The sequence below is a fragment of the Aspergillus brasiliensis genome, assembly GCF_001889945.1.
Source record: "Aspergillus brasiliensis CBS 101740 unplaced genomic scaffold ASPBRscaffold_1, whole genome shotgun sequence".
Taxonomy (NCBI): domain Eukaryota; kingdom Fungi; phylum Ascomycota; class Eurotiomycetes; order Eurotiales; family Aspergillaceae; genus Aspergillus; species Aspergillus brasiliensis.
In genome coordinates, this window is record NW_027137442.1 from 2,765,267 (window position 1) to 2,792,746 (window position 27,480).

General features: G+C 51.6%; 13 protein-coding genes across 13 annotated transcripts in view; 8 read left to right on the forward strand and 5 right to left on the reverse strand.

The window, feature by feature from the left end:
* Positions 1–68: 68 nt before the first annotated feature.
* On the reverse strand, positions 69–1,666 carry ASPBRDRAFT_71090 (NAD(P)-dependent alcohol dehydrogenase). Its single transcript, XM_067629106.1, has 3 exons — positions 1,098–1,666; positions 584–1,013; positions 69–493 (listed from the first exon to the last, which is right to left on the reverse strand). The coding sequence occupies exons 1-3, from the start codon at positions 1,378–1,380 to the stop codon at positions 208–210; spliced, it is 999 nt and encodes a 332-aa protein (XP_067485017.1). The 5' UTR covers positions 1,381–1,666; the 3' UTR covers positions 69–207.
* A 295-nt stretch (positions 1,667–1,961) lies between these two features.
* Positions 1,962–4,219, forward strand: ASPBRDRAFT_114274 (uncharacterized protein; the record flags this gene model as incomplete). The annotated part of the gene is made up of 4 exons (XM_067616808.1): positions 1,962–2,000; positions 2,074–2,162; positions 2,212–3,142; positions 3,197–4,219. The coding sequence occupies 4 exons, from the start codon at positions 1,962–1,964 to the stop codon at positions 4,217–4,219; spliced, it is 2,082 nt and encodes a 693-aa protein (XP_067485018.1).
* A 448-nt stretch (positions 4,220–4,667) lies between these two features.
* On the reverse strand, positions 4,668–6,312 carry ASPBRDRAFT_50605 (putative MFS sugar transporter; the record flags this gene model as incomplete). The annotated part of the gene is made up of 3 exons (XM_067626573.1): positions 4,668–4,826; positions 4,881–6,154; positions 6,219–6,312. The coding sequence occupies 3 exons, from the start codon at positions 6,310–6,312 to the stop codon at positions 4,668–4,670; spliced, it is 1,527 nt and encodes a 508-aa protein (XP_067485019.1).
* Positions 6,313–9,063: 2,751 nt separating this feature from the next.
* On the reverse strand, positions 9,064–10,496 carry ASPBRDRAFT_166938 (uncharacterized protein). The gene is made up of 4 exons (XM_067619598.1): positions 10,322–10,496; positions 9,872–10,244; positions 9,690–9,807; positions 9,064–9,636 (listed from the first exon to the last, which is right to left on the reverse strand). Exons 1-4 carry the CDS (start codon positions 10,475–10,477, stop codon positions 9,186–9,188), a joined length of 1,098 nt encoding a protein of 365 aa, XP_067485020.1. The 5' UTR covers positions 10,478–10,496; the 3' UTR covers positions 9,064–9,185.
* Positions 10,497–11,883: 1,387 nt separating this feature from the next.
* On the forward strand, positions 11,884–14,139 carry ASPBRDRAFT_141850 (putative isoamyl alcohol oxidase). Its single transcript, XM_067619188.1, has 3 exons — positions 11,884–12,409; positions 12,466–12,666; positions 12,724–14,139. Exons 1-3 carry the CDS (start codon positions 12,147–12,149, stop codon positions 13,985–13,987), a joined length of 1,728 nt encoding a protein of 575 aa, XP_067485021.1. The 5' UTR covers positions 11,884–12,146; the 3' UTR covers positions 13,988–14,139.
* Positions 14,140–16,336: 2,197 nt separating this feature from the next.
* ASPBRDRAFT_114929 (uncharacterized protein) lies at positions 16,337–16,699 on the reverse strand (the record flags this gene model as incomplete). Its single annotated transcript, XM_067616856.1, has 1 exon — positions 16,337–16,699. A coding segment is annotated over one exon (363 nt), but the record flags the coding sequence as incomplete, so codon positions are not given.
* Positions 16,700–17,122: 423 nt separating this feature from the next.
* ASPBRDRAFT_112389 (arylsulfotransferase family protein) lies at positions 17,123–18,665 on the forward strand (the record flags this gene model as incomplete). The annotated part of the gene is made up of 2 exons (XM_067616646.1): positions 17,123–17,926; positions 17,979–18,665. The coding sequence occupies 2 exons, from the start codon at positions 17,123–17,125 to the stop codon at positions 18,663–18,665; spliced, it is 1,491 nt and encodes a 496-aa protein (XP_067485023.1).
* A 540-nt stretch (positions 18,666–19,205) lies between these two features.
* On the forward strand, positions 19,206–20,123 carry ASPBRDRAFT_114230 (uncharacterized protein; the record flags this gene model as incomplete). Its single annotated transcript, XM_067616803.1, has 3 exons — positions 19,206–19,643; positions 19,775–19,845; positions 20,048–20,123. The coding sequence occupies 3 exons, from the start codon at positions 19,206–19,208 to the stop codon at positions 20,121–20,123; spliced, it is 585 nt and encodes a 194-aa protein (XP_067485024.1).
* A 491-nt stretch (positions 20,124–20,614) lies between these two features.
* On the forward strand, positions 20,615–22,795 carry ASPBRDRAFT_50611 (uncharacterized protein; the record flags this gene model as incomplete). The annotated part of the gene is made up of 3 exons (XM_067626576.1): positions 20,615–22,201; positions 22,247–22,319; positions 22,368–22,795. The coding sequence occupies 3 exons, from the start codon at positions 20,615–20,617 to the stop codon at positions 22,793–22,795; spliced, it is 2,088 nt and encodes a 695-aa protein (XP_067485025.1).
* An 88-nt stretch (positions 22,796–22,883) lies between these two features.
* ASPBRDRAFT_166950 (uncharacterized protein) lies at positions 22,884–24,429 on the reverse strand. The gene is made up of 6 exons (XM_067619599.1): positions 24,111–24,429; positions 23,833–24,048; positions 23,751–23,771; positions 23,631–23,680; positions 23,208–23,573; positions 22,884–23,121 (listed from the first exon to the last, which is right to left on the reverse strand). Exons 1-6 carry the CDS (start codon positions 24,326–24,328, stop codon positions 22,937–22,939), a joined length of 1,056 nt encoding a protein of 351 aa, XP_067485026.1. The 5' UTR covers positions 24,329–24,429; the 3' UTR covers positions 22,884–22,936.
* Positions 24,430–24,703: 274 nt separating this feature from the next.
* ASPBRDRAFT_111998 (uncharacterized protein) lies at positions 24,704–25,994 on the forward strand (the record flags this gene model as incomplete). Its single annotated transcript, XM_067616612.1, has 2 exons — positions 24,704–24,754; positions 24,810–25,994. 2 exons carry the CDS (start codon positions 24,704–24,706, stop codon positions 25,992–25,994), a joined length of 1,236 nt encoding a protein of 411 aa, XP_067485027.1.
* Positions 25,995–26,284: 290 nt separating this feature from the next.
* On the forward strand, positions 26,285–27,020 carry ASPBRDRAFT_141866 (cupin domain-containing protein). The gene is made up of 2 exons (XM_067619189.1): positions 26,285–26,370; positions 26,421–27,020. Exons 1-2 carry the CDS (start codon positions 26,345–26,347, stop codon positions 26,788–26,790), a joined length of 396 nt encoding a protein of 131 aa, XP_067485028.1. The 5' UTR covers positions 26,285–26,344; the 3' UTR covers positions 26,791–27,020.
* Positions 27,021–27,100: 80 nt separating this feature from the next.
* Positions 27,101–27,480, forward strand: part of ASPBRDRAFT_50615 (flavin reductase family protein) — a gene marked incomplete at both ends in the record, with an annotated part of 1,598 nt that continues 1,218 nt past the window's right edge. Inside the window, one exon of the mRNA XM_067626577.1 lies at positions 27,101–27,171. Within this exon, the coding sequence (XP_067485029.1) occupies positions 27,101–27,171 (71 nt within the window). The remainder of the gene's footprint in view (positions 27,172–27,480) is intronic.

Genomic DNA, 27,480 nt, shown 5'->3' on the forward strand with positions numbered 1-27,480 from the left:
ATCAGTCTAATAGTAGTAGAAGCCCGAAGTCTTTTTAACCGACTTTTATACACTATATCCAAGTCGCTCCCACAGATATATTTCCCGTAAGACTAGAGAGACAAGAAATTTCCGCGAACATGAGTTTTCCAGTAAGTTATATCGATATTGTTACATGAAGTACTATACTATAATTTTCAAAACATATAGAAAAACGATCATGACTATCTATGTCTCCCGAACCAGCACGGCCCTATAACGCACCTTTCCATTCCTCAACTGGTCCATCGCCTCTTCGATACCAGCAGTGGTGAAAGGAAACGTCATGATAGTCGGACGAATTTGCTTCACCGCCGCAAACTCCAAAAGCGCCTGCGTACTTTGCCGGGAAGCCACCATGGATCCTTGAACCTTGCAGCCCTTGAGAACCAGCTCCAACGTAGAGATCGGCGAGGGCTCAAAGGTCACACTCAACGGATAAATAGCACTAGGACTATCCATGAGCGGTAGGATACTGTTCACACCATATATAGTCAGTCACATTATCCCCTTTACACCTGCAGTACTACCGGACGGGCAGAGGGAAAAAGACAGAGCAACTCACGAAGAATACTTCACACCCGCATTCCCACAGAGCAAAAGATGCTTCAAAGGCTTGAACGATTGAGGAGAGTTTTCCTCTCGAAAGACATGATACTCCGACGCGCCGTATTCCATCGCTTCCTGTCTCTTGGCCTCCGAGCTGGAGAGCACAACGACATGGTAACCCATCGCAGCAGCCAGCTTGATCGCCAGATGGCCGAGACCACCTACACCCTGGATCCCGACCCGGTCCCCTGGACGCATGTCAAACCGGGTCAGAACGGTCCACACCGTCGCCCCTGCACACATCAGGGGTGCCGCATCGGCTGTTTCGATGGAGTCCGGGATGGGGAATACGCAGTTGGCGTCCCAGATGGCGCCGTAGCTGAAGCTGCCGTTGTTGAAGTCGTTCACGCCGTATTGTTTCTTTTCGCGGCAGTATTGGTCCATATCTGTTCATAGCAAGATTTGTTAGTGTATTGCACACATACACATATCATCATATAACCAAGTTTTAGTGTAATGTATCATCTTACCTTTCGCGCAGTTATCGCATCGCGCGCAAATCCCATGAGTATACCCAAATCCCACGCGGTCACCGACTTTCACCGTGCGCACACCGGGCCCCACGGCCTTGATGATGCCCACTCCCTCATGGCCGAGGACTTGGTTCGACTTCAGGTAGTGTTCGTCTGTTCCACAGACACCGGATGCGAGAGTCTCAATGAAGACTTCATTGTATCCGAGGTCGCTGGTGACTTGATCGGTGATGATCTTGCCCTCGGGCGAGCCGCGAAAGACATCGTAGGTCAAAGACATTTTCGTTTAGCAAGAAAGTACGTAAGATGATGATATTGTAGAAGAAGATACATAAAGAAAAGATGGAGGGAAGGAGGAATATCTGGTTGTTTATATACCTGTTTGCCCTTCTACTTATCTACTAGTTATTTAGTGGTTGCGGAGGGATTCTCCGTCGCGGAGTTTATTCTCCGTCTCCGCCTGCAATGGATTCGCGGCCTTTTCGTCCGTCTTGTTGTCTTGCCACCGTCTGTTGTCTGACGGACAATGAGATAATTCGGGATTTTCCAAAGAATGTAGATCTACCGGTCAGCCAAGAAAAATATGCATGTTGGGAACAGTGAAGAATCCTAATCTTATCGATGACTAGTTATTGATCGAGGCTCTATCCCACCCAGATAGCTGACTAATCACTGCCTGATTTCCCAGATGCCATCGGACAATCGTCACCAACAATATCATGTCTATACCAATCTTCCATCATTCAACCCCTCTGAATCACTTCACTACTAAATCTCAAAGTATTCCTGAGTACGATGCAGAGGGAAAAAGCACTTCCAGCCCGGCATGCCCGACGTCGGGTGGCTCCCCGAGGCCGGATAATGACCGCATGTGCGCGCTGTCAAAAACGGAAAATCCGCGTGAGGCTGAATCCTTATCTTTTCAAGATCTCTCGCAGTAGTTAGTTGGACTAAGTTGACTAACAGGTGCCAGTGCGACGGAGTGACTCCCGTCTGTGGGGGCTGTCAACGAGCCCATGTGGACTGCGTCGAAGGAGTTTCGTTCCGTGACATTTCCCGAAAGTGAGCTTATCGCCCGGTTTGTAAGCAATATACTAAAGTATCAGTTCAGTTATGTCGATGAGCTAGAGGCGCGAATTGAATGGCTAGAGTCTATTATTCGGGAGCATCTGCCATCTTTTGACCTCCACAAATCGGAGGAGCCTGAGAAAAGTGTTCGCTTGGATTGTCAGCGTGGCTCCGATGCACGTCCTTCCCAAGCGAGAAACGATAAAGATGACTGGGGTCCAGCCCGTGATATCACCGATCAACTCGGAATGATCTCGATCAACCCAGAGGCGGATCTACGTTACTTAGGCCCGTCTAGTGGGCTATTTTTCACCAGATTTGTGCTGACCGGCCTTGGGCGAAAGGCCGAGCTGGAACGAGGATTAGTGCCTCCTCCGGGGGATGCCAACTTCGTCCCTGCCGAGCTTCTCGATATTCAGCCCAAAGGCCTGCCATCTGATCTAAAACAGGCCCAATGGTTGACACAGGGGTATTTCGAAGCAGTCCATGGGCAATTCCCCTTTCTACACAGACCATCTCACCTGGACCTTCTACAAAAGGCCTACAATGGTGTCGGACTCCTGCCCGTCGACCAATTCCAGATCTACATGGTCCTGGCCATCGGGGCCACGATACGATCCCGACAATTGAAAGTGTTACTCTCTGCAGAAGGATACTGCACTTCTGCAATGGTCCATCTAGACACCATTTTCCAGAAATCGTCGGTGCGCGGCGTACAGTGCATGCTGCTGTTGCAAATGTACACTTTCCACAATCCATCATCGACGATCAGCCTGTGGACCTTGCATTATCAATGTCTGGCCCATGTGTTGGAACTTGGTCTGCATCGCAATGTTCAAGGCACGACCGCCTTCACTGAGTTCGATCGAGAGATGCGCACCCGGGTCTTCTGGTGCGTGTATACCATGGATCGGTACCTGTGCACCTCACTTGGTAGAGCGATCGGTATTATGGATGAGCAATGCGATTTACGAGTATCCCTCCCACAGCATTCCTCCAAAAGAACACGACGCTAACAATCATTCCAGTTACCACACGACCTCAACGACGAGGACTTACACCCAGACCAACCGATCCCGACTCAACCATCCACAACTCCCACAGACATGTCCAGCGCAATCCACCTGTTCAAACTCGCCCGCTTCAACGCCGAAATAAAATGCGTCTTATACTGCGTCGACCGAAACTCCCCGCCATACACCCAACCCAGTATCACCGACCCCAAACACTGGCAACAAGACATCCTCCACCGTCTACACCAATGGAAAGCAGCCATCCCTCACCATCCTCCAGAAAATCCAGCATACTACCACCTCAACAGTCTCCTCGAGATCAAATACCACGAGCTAGTGATGTTGATCGTCCGCCCCAGCCCACAGTTCCCATATCCCTCAAGGCCCCTGATCAAGTTATGCTTTGATTCGGCATTGGAATGCACACGACTCTATCACCAGTTATATGCGACCAATATGTTGCAGTATACCCGGATGATCGTGCAATCGCTCTTCCTGTGCACGATCACGATATTTTACTGTATCTGGGCGCCCGGTGGGATGGGCGAAGAAGGACAAGAAGAAGCAGAGGAAGCCACCCTCCACGCACTCAAATCCATTTCAGACATCCTCAGCGCCACCGGGGAATACTGGCTTGAAGTGAAGCGCAGTCGTGATGTCCTTGATTCCATCACTAGAGCTGCGGTGCGGCGCTTCGCTCGGAGAGGTACTGGTCGCTCATTATCATCATCGGCGGCGTCGTCGCTACCGCCACCCAATAACAACATTAATAACGGCACGCAAGACATGTCCACGGTTTCATTACCGTCAACCTTGAATGATGCATCATGTGCTGCTGCTGCTGCTGATGCTCCAGTCTTGACCGATCCGTACTATATGCCGAATGCTACGTCTGATTTCATGTCGTTTTTCATGGATCCTCAGCCGGAATCGGCGATGGAGTTGTTGGATTTCTCGTGGGATGTGTATGGTGGTGGGATCATGGATGATGTGATGCAGGATACTATGATTTCTGGTAATAATTCGCGGGCGTGGTAGTCTCTGGGGATGGATTTTATATAGTATTGAGGCTTGGGGTTGGTCTACGTTTGATTCTTAGTAGTGAGTAGCTGATTCGCTCTGTGAGCGTTTACGCTGCGTAAAGTATATAGTAGTGTTCAGCGGCATTTGGTTGTTGTGTTGGTGTTGTTGCTTCAGGTAGTGAGTTCAGTTGGTGTTTATGCTCTAGGCAGGAAGATGACAGCGTGAGTTTCTGCTTAGCCGCTGCTGACTGGTAGATCAGTGGATTCTCGGCTTATGACAGGGTTAGTGTGGTGCTGTGGAGTTTGCTGGACGGTGTGGACAAGAGCTCTCGAGTATGATGCTACAATCGAGTCACTGTGTAGGTAGACGACCGCAGCCATTGTTGTAGGCTGTGCAATGCTATTGCCCCATCACTTCGTCTCTATATGCACACATTATCATTATTCCACAAATAGTATATTCATTAACCCTCCTTCGGCGTTGCATTGCTGGCCCCCTGATTGTCTTCAACTTCGCTGGTATGTGTCTTGTCTGCTGTTTCAGTGGTCGTAAGTTTGTCATCCCTAGTAGGGTCGCTCCCACCAAAGACGCCTTGCATTTCTTCGAGAGAGTACTTCGAAGTCTGCTCCTTTGTCAGTAAACTTTCCCACTAACGCAGGGTTGGCCAAAGACTCACCTCCTTCAGGAAGATGTATGAATACACGACGATCGCGTAGTTGAAAATCGCAAACATGAGAAACATCCTCCATCCGATGTTGTCGATCGCATGTGGAGTAACCTGTGACATCATGAAATTGAAGAGCCATTGTGACGCTGCGCCGACAGTCACACCGATTTCACGTGTGCGACTCGAGAAAATCTCTCCCACGTACAACCAGGGAAGAGGACCCCAGGACATGTTGTAACTGAATGCTTCACAATATGTCATAATAATCATAGCAATCCCGGCGGGCGAGGCGCCTCCGGTGTCGCTGGAGCTGGTCGGATGCGTGGCCAGCACGCAGGCAATGATGAGCATGAATGATCCCATTGCGGCAGCACCAACCATGAACGGCCACCGCCGACCGATCCGATCCATGACGAAAATCTGGAAGATACAGACACCAACCACTTTAACTACCCCGAAGAAGCCAGTCACCAGCTTGCTGGAGTTCCCTGCACCCACAGCGGAGAAGATCTGAGTGGCATAGTACGCCAGGGACGTGTTTCCGGTAAGTTGGGCCGCTAGCTGAATCGTAAAGGCAATGAACAGCCGGTAGCGGTTCGCGGGAAGCAGCAGTTCCCGAAAGCTGAAGCCTTGCTTGACTCGGGCTTCCTCCTCAATACCTGCCAGAATCTCATCAAATTCTTGCTGGAGCTCCTCGGTCTCTTCTCCGCCTCGGACCCATTTCAGGGACTCTCTAGCCTTATCGATTTTACCCTTGGACGCGAGCCATCGAGCGCTCTCCTTAACCGTGCACATACCGAAGAGGAGAAGGGACGAGGGGAGAAGCTGCAAGCCCAATGCAATCTGCCATTGTTTCGTTGCGGATGGCTGGTCTTTCGACACGGCAAACGTAACCCAGTAGGCGACCATGACTCCCAAGGCGAAAAACAGCTGGAAACAGGAACCCAGTCGGCCACGTAGGTCCTTCGGAGACATCTCAGCTGCATACACGGGGATCAGCACCGTTGCGGCGCCGATACCGAGACCAGCTATCACTCGACCAGCATAGAATGTCCCTAGGGTATGCGAATTGACGACCTGTAAGATGGTACCGACAGTAAAGACAAGGGAACTGATGATGAGGCCGAGCCGGCGGCCTAGGAAGGATGCGATGGGTGTCGTGAAGAAGCAGCCGAAAAAAGCGCCCGCCTGTAGGATGGAAACTGCATTGGAATTGACGGATGTTTTCTGAGCAGCGGTATACCCAAAGTCACTCTGAAAGGAGTTCAGCGTAAGAACACCGCCTGGCCATTTTCTAGTCAGCCTGTTGTTGTACGTAGAGCGATTCACTTGAAAGACGTAGCATACTGATGACACCGGTGTCAAAGGCGAAGGCAAATGAGCCCATGCAGCTGGCAGACACCAGGTAGATAGCACGGAAAAGACCCAATTTCCGACCCATTGTGACTGATCCTCAAAGCGACCGTTTTCGGTGCGGGCTGCGAGCAGTGGGAGCCAGTTTGGGAAGCAAGGGGGACAGAGAGCCAAATAACCTGTCAGTGCCAGCACTGATATTTAAGACGATCAGACCAAAGTCTAGTTGGCTCAGCTGGCAGATCCCTGTTGTTGCGTGATCGCGCTTGCGCGTGCTACACGGCAACTGTAAGCTTCGGCGGGATGTAACAAGTATGGACTATCCCGTCAGCTGTGGCGCCTGCAGGTAGGCCCCTTGCCTGTGTGCAATCAGATGGCAAGTATGCGGCGTCCGTGCGAAGATCTTCTTATGTTGATTGTTGACATATCGATGAAAGAGGGTCATCAGGCAATAAACCCCCGTGCGGGGGCGCTCGACTGGAGCACTAGCGGAGGAGGAGGAGCGGCCAAGTCCGGACATCAGGCTGTGATGTCTGCGACTCTGCGATGATGGTTGGTTCCGGATGGGCAACAGCTGGTGCAGATGACGTGCTAGCCATCTGTGACGACACGGCCCGGGCTCTCGCAATCGGAAAATAGAGACTGGGTTTGTGGATATCGGTGAAGCTAGATTCTATGTTCCAGAGCTGATCTTTATTTGCTTTTTCGCATCGCTAATTCTCTGGCCCTCCTTTCCACAGAGTCTCCGACTTCTAGATGAGACAGCAGGGGTACACTGAGATCTCGACATGTCGCACATGGCGAAGGGCTAGGATCGGTCCCCCGCAAAATGTTGTGATGATCGACAGCGGACGGGGAGGGAAAGATGCGACTATTGGTGGACTGAGCGACGAGGGATCAAGCCAGTCAGCATGCACTCCAACTCCTAACTTGGGGGAACTTAAGGTTACTTCGACGTAGCGGGGCCGCTGGTGGTCCCTCGTCGGTTGCATTCTGTCCAGCACCGTTAATTTGGTGGTATCCAAAGGTCTCCAAGGTCTGGCGAGACCAGAGGATGTTCGTATACATTGTTATTCACTTGCGAACGATAAGGCAGCGCCCAGCTCAGTTCAGTGCTGGAGGAGAGCCGGAGCAAATGCCTCCTTTCCCAAAAGGGTTGGACGCGCACCTCATCGCCAGACTGGGTATAGTGCCGAGTTCTCTATCACATGTCCTGTGATGGGCTGATGTAAGCGGCTGGTTATGTCAGTGACATACTAATCACGTGAGTAACTGAGCCGTTCCTTCCTAAGGCATAAACCCGAAGCATAACTTTCTAATATGCAAGCCTTGTCGTCTTATGCCAGCTTGCACTAAGTAGTTAGTCATTCACTTTCAATTGCTTAGTAAGCGGAGCTGTTAGTTACTGTCCGCCACCACCACCACCAACTAACTGGAGAGATTGCCAAGTCTCCTTCCAGCCAACCTACTAGCATTCACGTATAATCTCCCAATGCCTCGGTTCAAAGACACCGCATGCTTTGGATTGCATGCTATCTGATCAGACTTCTGCTTATAATGATATCATTCCTCTATTCAGGCGTTCCTTACAAATGCCTGAGACTGTATGACGATCGCCCATTGTACCGCACTTAGCACAACAGTGCAATGTTGACGGCCAATGTTAATGACCAAGCTAACATCAATCATGAGCAAATACAACCATCATGGTCTTGTACGGTGTTTCTTCCTAACCAGGCAATCACCCCAGGGCCCTGACGTCGTTCATAGCACAGCTGATAGCCAGGGCAGTCGCAAATGAATCAGTCGCTGGACTGGGTTAGTGATCGACATGATTTTCAAGCGGCCACGGACTCCCTCCCCATAATGGATGGGTAGGATCTACACGTGGCAGGTTAGTGTGGACGTTTGAAACGAACCGTTGCAGCGACCAAGATCATTGTCCATATTTTGAGTTATGGTAAGAGTTCAAGACATTCTGATGCCTAGATCAACATGAGAGGCTGAAAGTAGGCCCGGGTTTACTGTGCTGTGCACCTGTGATCGATCCAGCCGCCACACCGGAGCACGCACTAAAAACCACCACCACCGCCCTTTTCCTCCCCAAAATTCGCAATTTGTGGACATCGAGCTAGCAAGTACTATGGTGCTTTCATCCAGGGGTTTTCTCACTCCCCTGAAGGATTTCGACCACTGGCACACCCGGCAAATGCCAGATAAGGGACTTGGATCAGCAAGTCACATCCATGAGTGCGGCCGCAAGGGCCTCATGGTTGACCGTTCCCGATCCGGCCCAAAAAATTGGACGATCTTGCCTTGATTCACAGAAATAGGTGGAGTCTCTGGAGGCGGCATCGACACCCAGTCAGCTGAAGCCGGGTCCACTTCCGCTCTCTTGAACCACGGTTCACTGCTAAGACAGGTGTGCGACTCGCTTTTCCGACGTTCGGATGATTGCCTAATGTGGTGAGGACTGAGTCGTTTAGCGATGAAGGATGAGTATGGTTCAGCCGGCCAAGCGAACTATTGAGAAGAAGGATATCTATAGCTTGCCATGCTTTCTCGCTCACCGTGAGCCCGTATTGATGTCTCAGTCCGGTCGGTCGACCGACAAGAAGAAAAACAGGCACGGGTCCAGGCTTTGGAAAACCTGCCCAACTGAGTAATTCCTCCGGCGTCCGATGATGGTACAGGAAGCACGCACTCCCGACAGAGAGGTGTGGACTGTGGAGAGATCTCTGGAGAAGAGGGTAAATAGCAGATACAGAGGGAAACTTTGGGTCCGGAGATTCGGCGGGTTCCGCAAATGCATATACAGTACACAGTAAATGTCTGACCTCATTATATGGCATTAATGTAGCATGACAAGTTGGCGTAACTCGTGAACATGCATCTGGCTGTCTAGAGTAAAACGAACAGTAGAAATCGTACAGTAAAAAAAAAACAAAAGAAACATGTCCGCTATGAGCGGCTAGTCCGGTCACCACCCCATCGGCTGGTCTTTTGGTTCGACACCACCGAGATCTCAACCTGCTTCTTGATCCCGCGCCCGGACTCCATCGTCGACCCCGCGTGGTAACTATCCTTGAGGATCTGCTCGATACTGTCGCAGTCATCGCGATTGTCCGTACTGGGCTGCTCCTGCGCCTGAGAGGTGCCGTTCTTCCCGGTACCCTTCTGAGCCGAGAACGGACCACTGAGTTCGTAGGAGCGAGACCGCGCCGCACTGGAAAGCTTTCTCACCGACGAGATAAGCAGAGGTCGGATGCAGGGCACGGAGGAGGTGATAATAATGATCAGATTCTCCGCAAAACCCCAGCGGATCAGCTCGGTTGCGCCGCCGGCACCGAGGTCGGTGATGCTGGGGACTTCGTCCAGTTTGGTGGTCTTGATGATCGAGGCGACCATAGCACTACTTCAGGTAAGTTGAAAAGCCAACGAGTCTCTGAGTATGGATATACTGACACTATTCCAAGACTGAGTAGGATAATTAAACTGATTTTGATCCGCATCTTCAGGTTTAGATTCCAGAAAATGATGGTGGGGAACACTGCCAGGAACAGATCGGTAGCGGTATTGACGGCTAGATACACCCAACGTTAGCCATAAACTCCATATGAGGTAGCCAGTCGATGGGAAAGACATACATGAGGAAAAGTAGGAGAAGTTGACCACTGCGACGCTACTGCCACATGTTGTCTTGACGGTCGGATCCCACAGAATCCGGGCGTTACGGCAGATGGAGAGTGGCAGCACTGCAGAGACGATGTTGGCGCTGAGCTGCAGCAACATGGCAATCCATAATGCGACACAATACTTCTTCTTTCCACCGAGGATAGCCAGCAGATAGAGGACAAACGAGGAGCGGGCTATGCCGGTACTGAGGGTCACAAGAAGGACTTCGAAGGAGATGTATTTCAGCACCTGCGAGGTGTTATGCCATGGGAGTTTGGTGAGGTTCGTGCCGAAGCCATTTTGGACAGAAAGCGTCAAGATGACCGTGGATGCGAGTGTCAATGCCTGAAACACAGATGGTCAGAGATGCGACAAAAGGGCCCATGGTTGGTGCGGGGAGTGGGAAGGAAAGGACGGCTTACCCAGGCTATGATCATCAACACATCGTCAATGCGAAAGTTACGAATCTTGATCTTTGCGATGATGCGAAGAATGAGAATCACGGTAGCTATTGCAACTGCAGCCCAGATGCCCCTTTCCACGGCCAGTCCGGTAGGGTTGGTTATGTTGGAACCCATCACGACGGGTAGAGGTCCGCGACGATGGTGGTCATCCTTTGACAGAGACAGATGCGACTACTCGAGTATATTTAATTTATCTTGGGATTAACTTACTTCCCACAGAGTTTCGGCACCAGGAGAATTATACTTTCTGCGTCGCCTTAGCCCTTATGGGTGCCGAATGGGCACGTTTCCCTGCATGACTGGGATATTGGATCCATGGCGCAGATAACATAATATTAGGGAGATTGGGTGCTTTCTACCATCCAATTCCTGAGTGCTCCGGTTCCCGACGGACAAATCTCGCGAAAGACAGTGGAGACTATGGTCCATTTTGTCCCAGCTGGCCAGGGCAATTGGACAAAGCTTTCCCCATTATGGCAGACGTCGCCGGGGAACAGCGTCCCAGACTCTGAATAATCAAAACCCTACTACTGAAATCCTGGTCGTCCTTAGCGTGCAGCAGTGGATGCCGTCGCCACGAGGGCGAACAGGGGTCGGCTTGCATCCTTAATCAATTCTAGAATGCGACCAGGATCCTCACCTGCCGGTACTCCAATTTATTGGTATTTCTGCAGCCGGCATTGAAGATAAGCAAATGACCGTTATGGTCTTCCCACTTTATGCAGATCTACCCATGCCCTACAAGGGTTGTAGAGAGATGATCCCTTGCTCTAAGCTTGCCATCGGCAGCGACCGGTACGGGACCCTCGCGACTGTTTGCACAGATAGGTGGGTCGTTGTCAAACTTTGAGAGAAAATTCCTTCTGCCTATGCAAGCCACATTCCAGAGTTGAGAGACGCCCAGGAACAAGCTTTTAGCTTTGGTCGCAGAGAAGAGTTTACGTACATCGGCAAGGGGGGAAGGAAAGGGAGATTTGGAATAAAATTAGCGACACTAAAGAAGACAAGAAACATCAGCGACAAAGTCTTTCTATCTCAGACCACGGAGGCATCGCTAGCAGACACCGAGGAAGACCGACGGGGGGAGTCAGTCAGTCAGCAGCGTGTGGACTGTGGAAGGATTTGGCACCGTCTGTTCGAACTCTGTGGACGAGGGCAAACACGAATCCCCGGAACATCCGCGGTACTCATTTTTAGACGGACCATCGGCCAGCTGCCAATAAAACGGTTAGCAAAACTCCACTCCATCCGGTTCCAGTGCTCGCCGAAAGCCTAAATCCTGCCCTCTGGAGTTGCATGGTGCCATTCTGATCCAATACCACTGGCTCTAGCCACTCTAGCGAGCGGGCCCCGAAATTACCTGGAGCAAGTGCCACCGTGCCATCGCCCAACGGGAATTCGTTCTCCGATCGTGTGTGCCTGGACGATACACTCCGGCCCCCCTATGTCAGCCAGATATCTCACTAAATTCAAATCCATCCACACCATCTGCCTCGGCGGCTCGGCCAGTTCCTGGCCATCGCTCTAGTATCTCTTCCACTAGGTACCCAGCGTCCGGTTAATCTGCGGTGGGAGCATTATCCACTGCTTGCTCCGCGACTTTACGCCCTTAGGGAACATGTCCGATGATGGCTGAATAGCCTCCTCCTAACCGTGAAGATACGCTCGCCGCATCAATTGTATATAAAGCACTTATCCCTCAGCAGGGATCGTCAGTTTGTTCACTCAATCCAGTCAACTTCCTTCCTTTCCATCTCCTCCTTCTTCCCTTAATTCTTGCAGGATGAAGGCTTCTTGGTCCTATGCGGCGACTGTCGCTGCTCTCGCCTCCAAGGCTCTCGCCTCCAAGGCCGTCGCTTCTAGCGACTGCCACTGCCTTCCCGGCGATAGCTGCTGGCCCTCAACCTCCAGCTGGTCTTCCCTCAACAGCACTGTGGGCGGTCGCCTGGTTGCGACTGTTCCCATTGGTACTCCTTGCCATGACCCCAACTACAATGGCGACGAGTGCACGACTTTGCAGGACAACTGGTACTACCCGCAGACTCAGTAAGGCCCCTCCTCCACTCCCAAACTTAAAGCATGCTGACGTCAATCGATTCCAGCCTGGTCTCTTCTTCGTCTGTGATGCAGCCCTACTTTGCCAACCAGAGCTGCGATCCTTTCCAGCCTGAGTCCCGGCCCTGCCTGCTCGGCAACTACGTGAGCTACGCCGTCAACGTCTCCACGACCGACGATGTTGTTGCTGCGGTCAAGTTCGCTAAGAAGAACAACATCCGTCTCGTGATCAGGAACACCGGTCATGAGTAAGTTCTGCACTCTGCCTGCATATGATGTAGAATGGATTGCTAATTCATCTCCAGCTACCTTGGCCGTTCCACCGGTGCTGGTGCCCTGGCCATCTGGACTCACTACTTGAACGATGTTGAGATTACCGAGTGGTCTGACTCCACCTACGAGGGCTCTGCTGTCAAGCTTGGCAGTGGTGTCACTGGATACGAGGTGCTCGATGCCACTCACGGAAAAGGACTTGTTGTCGTCGGCGGTGAATGCCCTACCGTCGGTCTCGCTGGTGGATACACCATGGGCGGCGGTCACTCCGCCCTGAGCACTGCCTTTGGTCTGGGTGCTGACCAGACCCTGTCCTTCGAGGTTGTCACCGCTTCAGGAGAGGTCATCACGGCCTCCCGGACTAACAACACCGATCTGTACTGGGCCCTCAGTGGTGGTGGTGCCGGTAACTTTGGTGTTGTCACCTCGGTCACCGTCAAGGCCCACCCCGATGCCACCATCTCTGGTGCTGCGCTCGAGTTCACCGTCGCCAACATCACCTCCGATGTCTTCTTCGAGGCCGTGGAGCAGTTCCACACCCTGCTGCCCGCCATGGTCGATGCCGGCACCACCGTTATCTACGAGATGACCAACCAGGTCTTCCTCATCAACCCCCTGACTGCCTACAACAAGACCGCCGCTGAGGTCAAGACCATCCTGTCTCCCTTCCTCTCCGCCCTGACCGACTTGGGCATTGAGTACACCGTCGCCTACACCCAGTACTCCTCCTACTACGACCACTACGACAAGTACATGGGACCCCTCCCCTACGGCAACCTCGAGGTCGGCCAGTACAACTATGGCGGCCGCCTCCTCCCCCGCGACACCCTCACCTCCAACGCCGCCGACCTCGTCTCCGTCCTCCGCAACATCACCTCCGATGGACTTATCGCCGTCGGCGTCGGCTTGAACGTTACCAACTCCAACGACACCGCCAACGCCGTCTTCCAGCCCTGGCGTAACGCCGCCGTGACCATGCAGTTCGGTTCCACCTGGAACGAGACCGCCCCTTGGTCCGAGATGGTCGCCGACCAGCTCCGCATCGCCAACGACTACATCCCTCAGTTCGAGGCCGTGACCCCTGGCTCGGGCGCCTACGAGAACGAGGGCAGCTTCCGTCAGCAGAACTGGCAGAAGGAGTTCTTCGGCGACAACTACGCCCAGCTCTGCGAGGTCAAGGAGAAGTACGATCCCGACCACGTCTTCTGGGTCACCAAGGGTGCCGGTAGTGAGTACTGGTCTGTGGCTGAGTCGGGTCGCATGTGCAAGACCAAGCAGGCCTGCGCTACTGTTTGAAGAAAAAAAAAAGAAGAAAAAAGAACGCTGTAACATACCCCATACGTAATGTTTTATATGTGGATGTTTCCTGTACATACACTATTGAGCTGGCGCTGTGTTGTATAGACGATAGAATATGGTTTTCATAGACTAATAATGTCATTTCTTACGTGATTAATCGTTTTTCGCGTTGTGCTTTTGTTATATATATACCTCTCTTCTACCACAGTAAAGTATAATTACTTATTTTAGTGGAATACTAGGTAGTTGGTAGCAGGTAGTAACCACTGTCCCTTCCCACCAAGATCACTCAAGGACGAAGGGAGCATCAAGAACAAACTCTCACCGTGCTTCCAACCAACTACGTGGGTCAAATAGTAGAACACAAGCGAAGAAAGAAAATTGAGAAAGGGCAAGGAACAGAAAAGACAGGAACACCAGCACCATATACACTACCTGTCTACTTCAGGCAATAACCTCAAGACTATCCACATCCGATTCGGGATCATCACAGCTGCCAGATGCTAAAGACTAGGCTATCTACTCCGCGAATAGAGGTAGAACCTAGTAGTTACTCCAGGGAAGAAACATGATATTTATTTTTTGTTTCCGATTCTCTCTATGCGCAAGTAGAAAAGGGCTGGATGGGATATAAAAAACTTGTGTTCTGGACGAAGGAGACATCGCATGCGTAAGGAAATGAGGTTATTGTGGAATGTAGATACTAAATGTATTTTTGTATCTAATAGCTGGTAAGGATTATAAGACCACGAGGGTATTAGGTAAAATTGACAATGTCCACTACTCTACAGATGGGAGGAGTGTAGTGGCATGACGGGGACGGGATGAGGGGGGCTTTATTGAGGAAGGGAACGGTACAACTACTACTAGTATATCTATGTAGTGGGAGTAGGAGTAGCATGTGTTTGTGGAATGTTTGGTTGCTTGGCTAGATATATATATCTCGATGAAAGAGTTTTCGCGTGATCTAATGTCAAGCTATAACCATTTATCATGTTTTGAGGGATTCTTCTACATTATTCCGTAGCCCAATTCAATCTGATATATATACCTGTTTTTCCTAACTCACGGAGGAGCATGGGGAAAGGAAAAGCTGGCTGGGGGACATCCGTGATGGGGTCTCTCTATAACTTGAGAGTTAATGATAAGATGACCTTGTGGTCTCTCGTTCTTAGCCATGTAATCTCTTATAGAACTGAGCATTTATTGTATTCCGTTTATGGTCGTATCTAGATCAATACGTCAATCATGACGAGCAGCGATTCAAGCAGAAAGTGTAGACTTGACTTGTTGGTTTATTTTGCCTAAACGTAAGATGGCCTCATTCGTTAGCATCTCTCGGCATGTCTTAGATCGTCTTGTCTCTGGCACCATCATCTAGATGTAACTTGGGACATTGCGTCGAGGGAATATCAGCAAAGCGCTTCGGTAACTGAGTTGAAGGCATTGTCCTAAAAGCCAAGTGATAATAGTTGTTGGAACAAAAACCGAGCTATGCCAGTGGCCAATAGAGAGATTTCTTTTTTGGTCTTTTGGTTAAAAGTCTCAACACGAGTGATAAATCTGTACAGATATTGGTTCCCTATAATTGAGATTTCCGGTCATAGACAACCTCTTCGGGTCAAGACTCCTAGTTGTTCCGTGGCCAAACGCTTGACATAGATTCTTGAGTGATTTCCAAGTTCACTTCGTTACCCCTTGCCGGGAGCAATTATCCCTAAGCGAAGGTCTGAGCAACTCGTGCAAAAGTTGAACTTCGACCTTACTTTGTCTGAGGCCAATTTGGAAACCGGTCACGTGCCAGTTTAGTCATATACCTGCGGGGAAGTGGAAATTAATTATCCGTCCAGGTACGGAGTAGCAACTACTAGTCCGTAAATCTTGCCCAAATGCGTCATGTGTATGCTGTTTTTGAAGACTGGAATAGCAGCCTGTTATCTGATCTGGCCGTCCGACTGAGCTGGTGTGTCGACTAGATATTCCGCATGCAGTCAAAGACGGGTAGATACACCGTAGTGGGTAGTCCATTCGTATAACTTATGACAGGGGCATAAGGTGAAACAGCCGTTTCCTGTATATTGCCCGATAATCAATCAAGCTGTACAGCGTGAATACTGGATAGATGGAAAACTTTCGACAGGGTACTGTGTAGAGTTCCCTGCAGCTACCGCAGACGGTTTGATAGCACCGAGACATACTCCGTCCCCTGCTGATCCTCCATTCTTGTGCCGCGGCGCCATCCTCGCTTCGAGATGCATACTGAAGATGGGCAGCGCACGGATTGACTGGCGTGAACCGCGTCGAAGCGAGATGCCCGTTGTGTCCTATTCCACGGCTAAAGTTTCCTCATGATGGCGTCGGTCCTGACTCCGAGCCCTGATCAGCGAGCAGAGCTGGATAAACAGGGTCTTGCAGAGATGGTAAGTGGGGAGATCGTGAGGTAAACAGGGTCGTCATTCGAGGCTGGGGGAGACGATCGGGGACGGTCGCAATAAATGGACAGCTGGAACAGCAGATGAGGACCCTGGCCAAGGGTGACAGGGCCCATTGAGAGCCGCGGACAGCGGCGAGGGGTGCGTGGCCTGTGGATGCGCCAGAGGCAAACAGCCAAACGGAGGGGTGGATGCTATTCCCACCGCCAGCCTGATCGGCCTCCCTTCTCCGCCAATGACCGGCCGTTATCTGCCAGTCCGTCCCGTGCCTGGAGCCCGGATGACTCTCCGCCTACCGTATTCGGCAAGGGGAGTGGCTGCCATCCCAAGATTTTGCCGGGATGGTCTCCAGCAAGTTACGCTCTTGGTCTCCATCTCTCCTGGCCGATCTGGCGGCCTGGGCGTGTCGCTCGTTCTTTTCCTTCACATTATAATCTTCCGTTATTCTCTTCTTCTCTTCTGTTTTTTCCAGCGCCTCTTTCTTTGCTTCTTTCTTTCAGCCGGTTCCTGCGTGTCTGCGGCCTGTTGTCAGACACCTCCGTGTGTGTGGGATCCTTTTCCACTTTATCTACGAGTCCCTTACACTAGTTGGAGGGGCTGATCATTCGCTCATTCAACACACTTTCCTTGGACTACTTGCTTTTATTTTTTATAGATACCCTTCAATATCCTGTTCGGGCGTTCAGCTTCTCTTTCTCACATGGCTCGTCTTTTTTACGCCGCCTGCAGCGCCCTGCTGCTGGCCACGCAAGCAGCCGCCGACACCTTTCCCTACGACGCATACCGCACCGCTCCATACCTTCCTCCGCAAATCAAGATCACCAAGTCCGGCCAAACCGATCCTGGATACATCTTTGTCGGTCCTCGTGGAAACCAGCCGCAAGGAACAGCAGCCCTGATATACGATGAGGATGGCAACCTGGTCTACGAGGGGCCGGAGGAGGTAACGGCCAACTTCAGAGTGCAGAAACTCTTCAACGAGGACGTCATCACCTTCTGGGCCGGAGACATGATGGATCTCGGTTTCGGATACGGCACGGTCCATATTCTTGACAACACCTACCGCGAAATCTTCACCGTCACCCTCCAGGACAACTTCATCTCGCCCGATGGCGTCACCAGGGATTCGTACATCGATCTACACGAGAGTCATGTGACGGATCGCAACACTCTCCTGGTCACGGCCTACAACGTCACCCAGCACGACTTGTCCTCCATCGGCGGCAAGCCGGACGACTACATGCTCGATGGCATGTTCTTCGAAATCGATATCGCGACCAACGAGATTGTGTATCAGTGGAGCGCATTGGACCACCTTCAGGACATTCCCATCGAGGTCTCCAAGCAGGGCTTGGGAGAAGACCAGGGGACGCAGGACAAGCCATGGGATGCTTATCACATCAATTCCGTCGAGCTGATGGATGAAGGATACATCATTTCGCTGCGTCACTACTGGTCCGGCTTCTATATTCACAACAACGGGACAGTGATGTGGCAGCTCAGTGTAAGTGGAACTCGTGCAGTCTGATTGTAACACCCCAGCTAACCTGCCACAGGGTGAACGCAATGCCGGCGACTTTGAGATTGATGACGGTGCCGTCTTCTCCTGGCAGCACGACATCCGTGTCTACCACCAGACGGAAGACAGCATGGTGATCAGCTTGTTCAACAACGCCAACACACCCACGGATACCGTCGATGCAACCACCGGCTTGAGTCTGCACGTTGACTTGGTCAACCGCAAGGTGTCGACGCTGCGCACGCTGCAAGATTCGAGTGACGTGATACACAGTGTCAGCCAGGGCAGCTACCAGCTTCTCAGTGAGGAGACGTCCCACGTTGTGCTCGGATACGGTTCCATCGCAAAGATCAAGGAATATGACGCCCACAACAACGAGGTGATGACGGCGCAGTTCGGTGACGACAATGCGGTGGCGTCCTACCGCGGCTTCAAGTGCCAGTGGAAGGCAACCCCCTTCTGGCAGCCCGCGGTGGCGATCGTCCGGACGACGTCGGATGCGGCCACTCTGTTCATGAGCTGGAACGGAGCCACCGAGTACGACAACTGGGCGATCTATACGGCCTCGTCGGCAGATGCGGTTGACCCGACATTTGTCACGTCGGTCAAGCGCGACGGGTTCGAGACCAAGGCGCATGTGACGGGACTGCGAACCAACTGGCTCCAAGTGGTTGCTCGCAAGGGTAACATTCCTTTGGGGACATCCGCCACGGCGTACTTTTAGACACTTGACGCACCAGTGACGGCTGCGATGGTGTTGAGCGAGGGTCAGGGTGTACATGCAGATTTTCGTTGTATATATTGATGATTCGTGTAAATATGTTTCACAGCGGCATTTTGCTTTGTTGCTGGCAATTATGTATAGAGCTATATAAATACATTCACTAGCTTAACACACCTTAGCACTAGTCATTGTGACCAGCACACACTGCTGAAGAGGCATCCTTAGACAGCCAGACGGACATCTCTCTCAGATCAGACGTCACACGATGTCCCGTCACCAAGCACTTGTGTATCCCATCCAGCTCTCTGGGAAGGACCAGTGTGACAGCACCGGCAGAGATGTTATGACCGTGCTCAAGCTGGTAATCTTCAGCGCACAAGTACCAACCAGACGTAATGTGCAACCAACACTATAGCCAACAATGATCCAGCCAGACAGACATCAGCTATATAGGCCACCACCCATCCGCACCTCCATCGCATTCTTTCATCACCACCCAGCACCTCAAAAACCCCCATACCTCTTCATCTCTGCATCAAAATGCGGCCCACCATCCTTTCAACCATCACCCTCCTCCCCCTCCTCCTCCCCCTAACAACCACCCACCCCACCCACCACGACATCAGCAGCAGCAGCAGCAACAGCAACAGCAACACCATAACCCCAGGCCACGCCATCATCCTCAACACCTGCGCCTTCCCCATCTACTCCTGGTCCGTGTCCAGCTCCGTCGGCCCGCAAATCACCATCCCCGCAGCTGCACCCTCCACCAGCAGAAATACAACCTACTCCAACTACACCGAATCCTACCACCACGACCCGCAAACCGGCGGAGTGAGCATCAAGCTCACGACCCTCCGAAACGGGCTGTACACGGGAGCCCCGCAGACCATTTTCGCGTATAACTTTGAAGAAGGCCAGAATCAGGTGTGGTTTGATTTGTCGGATGTTTTTGGGGACCCGTTTAAGGGCAGGAGAGTGAGTGTGCAGGTGAGGGGCCCGCTGGGGGATGGTGGGGGTTGGGAGGAGAGTATTGTTTGGGAGGATGGGGTGCCGGGTGCGGGGAGTCAGGTTAGGGTGGTGAGTGCGGAGAGGGATTTGGTTGTGAGGTTGTGTTCGTAGGTATTGATGATTTTGATGTTGGTGGTTTGGTGGTGGTGATGGTGGGAGGGAGGTGGTTGTGGAGGGAGAGGTAGTATGTTATTGCGAGTGTTGTTGAATGCGATTATTTGTCTTCATGTTGAATCCAAGGATTGTCGTTCGATCAGTAGAGGTGGAATAAGGGCCCTATGGCTGGATAGGTCCTATTGATGGTAAATTGTTAGTATAGTATGTATGCGATTTGTTTAGTTGTGTGACTTGCCTGCGTGTATGACGTGTAGGTGGAGGATGTCTGGATCGGAGGTAGGGGATGTAGAAAGGGAAGCAGATGCTGGCTGCGAGAGATGTCTGGATTAGGATTCTGGTGGACATTGTGGCACATTAGAGCTGTAGTGAATGTGATGAGTGTAGTAGAGAAATGCTCGAACAGATAACTACTGATGTATATATTCTATGCCTGAGGCTTCAGGCAGTGTCTCTAGTTTAGTGGCAGTTTACAACTATTTCCTGATTGGCGCCCGCGAGTCCCATGACCCCAGAATTCGGCCCCAATCATGAAAAGTGCATTTCTCCAGCTGCCGCCCGATTGGACCCGAGGCTGGCTCGGGCCTGCAGACACTCCCTGGTCGAGTTTAGCAGCAGGAGTTACTATCTGACTAGTCACTACTCGACTGACTAGCTGACTTGATGATGCGAACAGAATGCGGGGAGCCGATGTGGGGGTCGGCAACAAACCTGGAGTAGGCTCCAGCATAGCTGTCATGATGCAGTCTGCATCCACCTCCCAAGCAGCCAGATAAGCTAACATCAGGCCACACTCGCAGAATGCAATCCACCCCCTAGCCATCATGGACAGGCCTTCCAAGCGGCCGCGGCTGTCAATGGCCTGCAACATCTGTCGTCAGCGCAAGGTCAAATGCGACGCAGAGTATCCCAAGTGCCGCAATTGCCGCCTGCGCAACCAACAGTGTATCACCACCGATCCTCAACGACCAGGGGTGACGGGCATTCGAGAATGGCTGGATATACCAGAGAAACAGACACCTCAGAATGAAGATCAGTCCCAACTTCCGGCGGTGGGGGATCAGAATCACCAAGAAGCGACCGATACCCCACAGAAGCTCTCGCCAAACGAGGTCTCGCCCGTTCACCATCCATTCGACATCTCCTTCAACGTGGAACATGGCACCGACAAGGTCAAGATTATGGGGGGCAGTAGCTCGCAATGTTTGGCGAAATCACTCGATGTCTACTTCAAGGCCGCCCGTCTGAAGCCAGTATCGGGCTGCTTCCGGTACGGGATGCGACACGCGGAGGAACTCGATCTGCCGTTATCTCTGTCTTTGCCGGAGCTACCAGACCGTGACCGACGAGATCGCTATCTGTCCGCCTACATCTCTCGTATACACACTCTTTATCCTATCTTCAACACCACCCGACTCCGCGTGGGTACTGACCTCTTTGCCACTGCGGGGGGGTTCACAAACCTTCCGCGCGAACAAATCCCCCGAATCGTGTCAGCGTATTTGATGATGAGCCTGGGAGCAGACGAGATAGGCCGGGGAGCAACAGTGGATGGTGATCGCTACTTGCAAGCAGCCGCATGTCTGCTGTCCCATGTTATCATCATCCCGTATCTCCCGACGGTGCAGACCTTGCTGCTTTTCACTATGGCATACCGCGGACGGAACCAGGAAGGTCTGGCCTGGCAGACACTAGGTATGGCCATTCGGACTGCTTATACGCTGGGAATCAACCGGTCTTCTACATCGAATTCCGAAGGCAAGAATATCGAACGGCGCGTGTGGGCAGTGTGTTGGTGCTTGGAAAAGTTGATGCATCTAGAATCGGGACGGCCCACCGTCATCGGATATCAGCATCCAAAACCAGAGGATGCCCTAGGGGAAAGTAAATTCTTGCGGTGGCACGTCGAGCTGGGGGAATACCAAGGCAACATCAGTCATCATATTTACAGCTATCAATCCGGAGCAAGAGACGTGCGACAGATACTCTCCGACACAGCGCGACTTGACCGCGAACTGCTATCCTGGGCAAATCGGGTCCCTACTGACCTGCGTCCGGGGAGTGATATCTTCTGCGCGGATGAGGAGTTTCACGCAGCCGCATTTCTGTCCATCCAGTACCACAGCACTCTGATCTCGCTGCATCGCGCGGCCCTTATTGCACCGACATCGAGCTTTGAGGAAGAAGTGGCGAGATATTGCTCTGATGAACCATCGCAGTTTCGGATGCGTCACGGAGAATCTATCTGCGTGAGTAGTGCTCGAGCGATTGCCAAACTCAGTGTCCAGCTGTCGGAGCGCAAGGCAGACTCGCAGATTATCACGGCTGCGCCGTCCCTTTTGGCTTGCATAGTACTAGCCATCTTCCTGATCAAGCATCCGGGATCCCGTTTGCAGGCCATGGACCTTCAGGTATGCTACTCACCCGCTTACTGTGGAATTGACTAATGAGAACAGCTTCTCAAGGCGTGCCTAGAGTATAGCAGCCAGCATCTATCTCGATACGAGACCGATCCGCGATTCATAGAAGGTACGATACACGGAGCATGGCACACACCATATCAGCTAACCTTGATAGGTATCGCAACCATTTACGAACAGTGCAGCACGCATCTCCGGTCCTGGTCGGCTGGAGAAGCCAAAAGGCGTCCACACAGTCAGGACAGTGCCACGAAGCATAATCCACTTCCAACGCCAGCAGTTGACGACTCGCTGCCACCTTGGAGAATCACCGAGGTGATGCAGCCAAGCGATCTGCACAAACAGAGCAGTGGTGGATACCCGTCTCAGCGTGTGATACAATCAGCCATTTCCTCACCTCCCATGGACCATGGACACGACCACCTAGACTCATTAGGATTTTCCAGCGCATCAATACTAGATGGGTTTGTCGCGGAGGGTGTCAACGTGGACCAAGTGTTTCCTTTTGAGGGATATAATGTGGAGGAGCTGTGGAACTGGATGGGGTGTTTAGATAGTCCGGGGTCGATGCCTGATATACGATAGATAGCTTTCTCTACTGGGATTGAAGTGAACTGTAACTATTATGAAACGACAATTGTAACATTCAATACCAACTATGAAACTTAAAACGAGCGACTTAAGCCATCAACTCAACAGCAAAGATAACCACTACCAAGCAGCAACCTAAGCAGCAACCTGCTCCATCCTCTCCAAATACGGAATCCCCGTCAACTTATACACCCTCTCACTCAACACCGGCTCCTGCACCGGTCTCTCCCTCGCCACGGGACAAGGCTTTCCATCTCTCATGGCAATATTAGTCTTGGAGACATGTTTCGCATGCGGCCAATGCGTAGTTCCCAACCGACCTACCCACAGCCCCTATTAGCATATTCCACCAATAACCCCAAAAGCCAAAATACTAGGAGAAAGCAAAGAAACTGAGGGAACATACGCTCAAAAGCCCCCTTCTTCCTAACCAAATCCTCCTTCTCAACCTCCGCCACCGGCATAAAGCACGTATACACCGCCAACCGATCCACACCCCCCGTGGGAGCCACATTATAATGCGGCGTGCGACTATCCCAAACAATCAAGTCGCCAGGCTCCGCACAGACTTTCTCCCATTCGAGTCCGTGGTCCGCGAGCCACTTCATTCCTGCGTCAGTGAACCCGAACCATTCGGGCGTCCAGGCGGGGATGCGCTCTTCGTTGGCCATTTCGATGTGGAATTGCTCGGAGAGTGCGTGCCCGCCTTTGCAGACGATGAGACCGCCGTCGTTGGGGCCGTTGGGGAGGAGGTTGACGAGGCCTTGGAGGCCTATCCTCGTTTCTTAGTTAGAATCTATACTAAATGAAGGGAGAAGGGGAAACGTACATCTGAAGCCCGGTTTAGTAGGGTCTTGGTCTTGGTGAGGCCATGGCTTGCTATATCTTCATTAGCACCCCTTCTTATTTCCCATCTGAAAGATATTGTGGATGTAGGGAAGATACTCACTTTTCAGGCAAATCCTCCCGACTATCAACCATCATATTAGCACAACCATCATGGAAAAAAACGGGAGGGAAAGGGAATATACTTAGCAAACCCCACATTCACCACATCAAACGACACAATCAAATCCTCATCGTCATACACCTTCTTAAACGCATCCACGACTCCCTCTTCACCGCGAATATCCCACACCCACTGCTCGTGCGTCACGCCGTAGTCGAGTATCATGCCCTTTTCGTTCAATACGGGCAGTTTGGCCCGTCGGACGGTGCTGGGGTCGTGGCGGTTGTAGCCGAGGTTACTTCATTATCAAGAATCAGTATATATTTGATTTATGAGATAGGTATGTGGGAAGGGACATACAATCCCTCCATGTAGGAGTAGAATGCATCAGCATATCCATTCGCCCGATCAAGTGGAATTGCTCCCTTGATCACGGCGTATCCGTCGCGGTTGAGCGCGTCGCGGAAGTCGCCGTAGTTGGTGGGTTTGCCGTCGAGGAGCATGCGGTTTTGGCCGCGGCCTTGGGAAGGTTGCTCCGCGGTGATTGTAGTAGTGGTGGTGGTGGTTGTGGTGGACATTTTGGTGTTTGATACTTTGTTGATGTGGTACTGCTTTGTGTTTGTGTATGTCTATGTGATGATGTCGATGTTGGGTGTGGAGTTGATGAGATCCTTGCTGGATTGCAGTTCGTACTTATCTTCGTAGATTTGGATCTTTGTCAGATTCATCTCGCTCAGGTATACTATGAGTGGTATATTGCGCCGAGAGTGACCGAGTTTGTTAGGGCTCGGTGGGCTCGGGGCGCCCCGAGATGAGCTCCGAGGGTCGGTCGTCGCCGAGATGGGGTATCCGGTATTGATTGTCATATTGATCGAATAATCATAACAAAAAGGTTGGAAGCTCCCTTTCAATTTTCTCAGGTAGAAGCAAACAGAAAAGTAAGTCTCGTCGTCATGACATTCAATATCATCATAGTCGGAGCTGGCATCGCCGGCCTAGCAGCCGTATGTACCCCCCAGTGACCCTTCTCATTAATTCCATAATCTGATAGAAGAGAAGGCAATAGCTCTCCGCTCCGACCACCACACCATCACCATCCTCGAACAATCCTCCCAATCACGCGAAATCGGCGCCACCATCTCCCTCCAACCCAACGCCAGCAAAATCGTCGAGCAGCGATGGGGCCTCGCAGACCGTCTCCGCGAGCAGGGATCCATGCCTGACACTGCTTTCGAAGTATACAACCTCCGTGGCGAGCTGCAGAACCGCATCCCCTTGGTGACGTCCAAGTATGGCGCTGATCGAATGATGTACCATCGGATGGATCTGCATCAGGTGCTGAAGCACCGGGCTACTGCGGATGAGTATCCGGGACAGGCTGCTACGTTACGGGTGTCTAGCAGAGTGAAGAGGTGTGATTGTGAAGAAGGGGTAGTTGAGTTAGAAAATGGGGAGATGTTGAAGGGGGATCTGATTATCGGTGCAGATGGGATTAAGAGCGTTATCAGAGGAGCCGTTTTGGGGAGAGAAGTACCCGGCCAGACGACGGGGTTGAGCGCATACCGAATGATGCTAGATACGGAGGAGTTAGTCGCTGAAAAGGCCTTCGTGGATGTCATCGATCCACGAGTTGCGAGGACAACGATGGTCGTTGGTCCTGATCGACGGCTTATTATGGGTCCGGCGAGGAATGCGTCGGTGTATAGTATTGTTGCACTGGTGCCTGATGAGAAGAAGGATGAGGAGTCCACGAGTTGGATGACGGCCGGTGATAAAGGCAAGATGCTTGCTACATTTGCGGACTTTCCCGAGTGGGCGACGACGCCGCTACGGTTAGCAGCGAAGAAAGAGGAGGATATCGGGCTGTGGCAGTTGAGGGATCTGGATCCCTTGGAGACGTGGTGTCGGGGGAGGGCGATTCTGATTGGGGATGCTGCGCATGCGATGTTGCCGACGCAGGGGCAGGGGGGAAGTCAGGCGGTTGAGGATGCTGAGGCACTGGGGGCATTCTTTGAGGGGTTTGTTGGGGGTGAAGGACGAGAGGAGGTGGAGAGAGGTTGTCGGGAGGTGTTTGAGTGTCGGTATAGGAGAGCCAGTACGATTCAGGCGTATAGTCGCCAGACGGGTCGGCCGGTGGAGGAAGATGTGAAGGTGGCGATGAATCCGGCCGAGTTTATGGATTACAATTGCAAGTATGAGGGGGCGATGGCCTGGAGGAGGCAGCAAGAGGCAGTAGTTGCATGATATATTGACTGGTTGTATTATTCGCTTGTTTCCGGATACGTCTAAGTAACTACTAGATAGGATAAACCGAATACATGAAGGATAGTGTTCATTTCGCATCTATTCAAGATCCTCGGAACCTTAAGACTGTTGGTAGATATTCGGCAGAGCATGAACGGGACAACATTAGCCTATCCGATAATTCCGGATAGGCTATCAACGCTGAATACCCGCACGGGTATCCACCAAATTAGTATATAAGAATATGGGTATGGGCCAACTTCTCCAGCAGCTTAACGATTTGACTACACTAAACAACAAGAATAAAGTTACTTTTAGCGTGCTCGAATTTCAATCCTTTATTCTCCAAAATGGAAGAGCCAACTTATGATCCGAGGTATGTATGTATCCCACATTTTGCCACCACGCCATCTCTAATCCGAACAGTCGTCCCATGCCAGCCCTGGAAGTTGTCTACGCACACAAGCTCGTCAACTGCCCCGGCAAGACCATCGTCGGCCTGCGTGTGGACTTCCCCCCTAACGGATCAACTCCACCTCATCGGCACGGCGGCGCCTCGGTCTCGGCCTACGTCGTAAGCGGCACTCTCCTGAACAAGATGAATGACGACCCGATGAAAGTGATCTCTGCAGGAGGCTCGTGGTATGAAGCTCCGGGTTGCCATCACCGCATTAGTGATAATGCCAGTTCGACAGAGCCGGCCACCCTGATGGCCGTTATGGTCTTGGACTCGGAGGTATACGAACGCGAAGGAATGGCAGCGTTGATTCAGATTGATGAAGAGTACAGGCACTAGAGCATGATTGGATACTAAAATCAATTGATGTGCTGTGTAGTGAAGCCATGTATCGAAGCCCTTGTGACATTTGCGAATATCGGCAATCTCTATCCCCCATGATAGATGTCATAGTATCGAGACTTGAGTGGTACCGAGAGGTCATTCTGTAAACATCCTGGAGCTTGGTGGTAGTTTACCTATGGCGTCGGATCATTCTTCGCATAATTAACCTGTCTTTCTGGGTTATGATGTCCTGACACCACATGCAACTGCCATTTCTCTCATGCAGCGGCAGCGTGTGAAGGTAAATTCCTGGAATGGTATAACCATGTCCCACGAGTTCCACTTTTACGTGTATGGCCTTAGTCACCAGCATAGTGATCGTTGCTGTAGGCTTGGGTGAGAGTTGAGTTTTTCATCTTGCGGCCTGGTACAGGTATGACTGGAGTGCGGGGATGGAAAGCAATGGTGATGGAGTGATTACACATCTCGATTAGTTGCAGGTCAGTAGAAAATTCTAGAAATTATGCCTTCCGTTACCTAGATCTACATTCAACACAAAATCACAGCACCGGTTCGGCTTCCTGTTCCGAAAAACAGGGTCCAGGATCGGCCCCACCGACCGAGAAGCTGGAAAATTTGTCAGCCAGATAGCAAAATAAGTAGTTAGATAGAAATTGCATCCTCATATTTAAATACATTACTATT

Coding starts and splice junctions, on each gene's coding strand:
- ASPBRDRAFT_166950 (XM_067619599.1), bottom strand. CDS start 24,328: ATGTCCACCACAACCACCACCACCACTACTACAATCACCGCGGAGCAA. Junction 23,772..23,832: donor GTGAATGTGGGGTTTGCTAA/GTATATTCCCTT, acceptor GATGGTTGATAG/TCGGGAGGATTTGCCTGAAA. Junction 23,681..23,750: donor CGGGAGGATTTGCCTGAAAA/GTGAGTATCTTC, acceptor ATGAAGATATAG/CAAGCCATGGCCTCACCAAG.
- ASPBRDRAFT_141850 (XM_067619188.1), top strand. CDS start 12,147: ATGAAGGCTTCTTGGTCCTATGCGGCGACTGTCGCTGCTCTCGCCTCC. Junction 12,410..12,465: donor TGGTACTACCCGCAGACTCA/GTAAGGCCCCTC, acceptor AATCGATTCCAG/CCTGGTCTCTTCTTCGTCTG. Junction 12,667..12,723: donor ATCAGGAACACCGGTCATGA/GTAAGTTCTGCA, acceptor ATTCATCTCCAG/CTACCTTGGCCGTTCCACCG.
- ASPBRDRAFT_166938 (XM_067619598.1), bottom strand. CDS start 10,477: ATGGGTTCCAACATAACCAACCCTACCGGACTGGCCGTGGAAAGGGGC. Junction 9,808..9,871: donor CTTCTCCTACTTTTCCTCAT/GTATGTCTTTCC, acceptor GGGTGTATCTAG/CCGTCAATACCGCTACCGAT. Junction 9,637..9,689: donor CTACTCAGTCTTGGAATAGT/GTCAGTATATCC, acceptor TACCTGAAGTAG/TGCTATGGTCGCCTCGATCA.
- ASPBRDRAFT_71090 (XM_067629106.1), bottom strand. CDS start 1,380: ATGTCTTTGACCTACGATGTCTTTCGCGGCTCGCCCGAGGGCAAGATC. Junction 1,014..1,097: donor ATGCGATAACTGCGCGAAAG/GTAAGATGATAC, acceptor TGCTATGAACAG/ATATGGACCAATACTGCCGC. Junction 494..583: donor GCGGGTGTGAAGTATTCTTC/GTGAGTTGCTCT, acceptor TGGTGTGAACAG/TATCCTACCGCTCATGGATA.
- ASPBRDRAFT_141866 (XM_067619189.1), top strand. CDS start 26,345: ATGGAAGAGCCAACTTATGATCCGAG. Junction 26,371..26,420: donor GAGCCAACTTATGATCCGAG/GTATGTATGTAT, acceptor TAATCCGAACAG/TCGTCCCATGCCAGCCCTGG.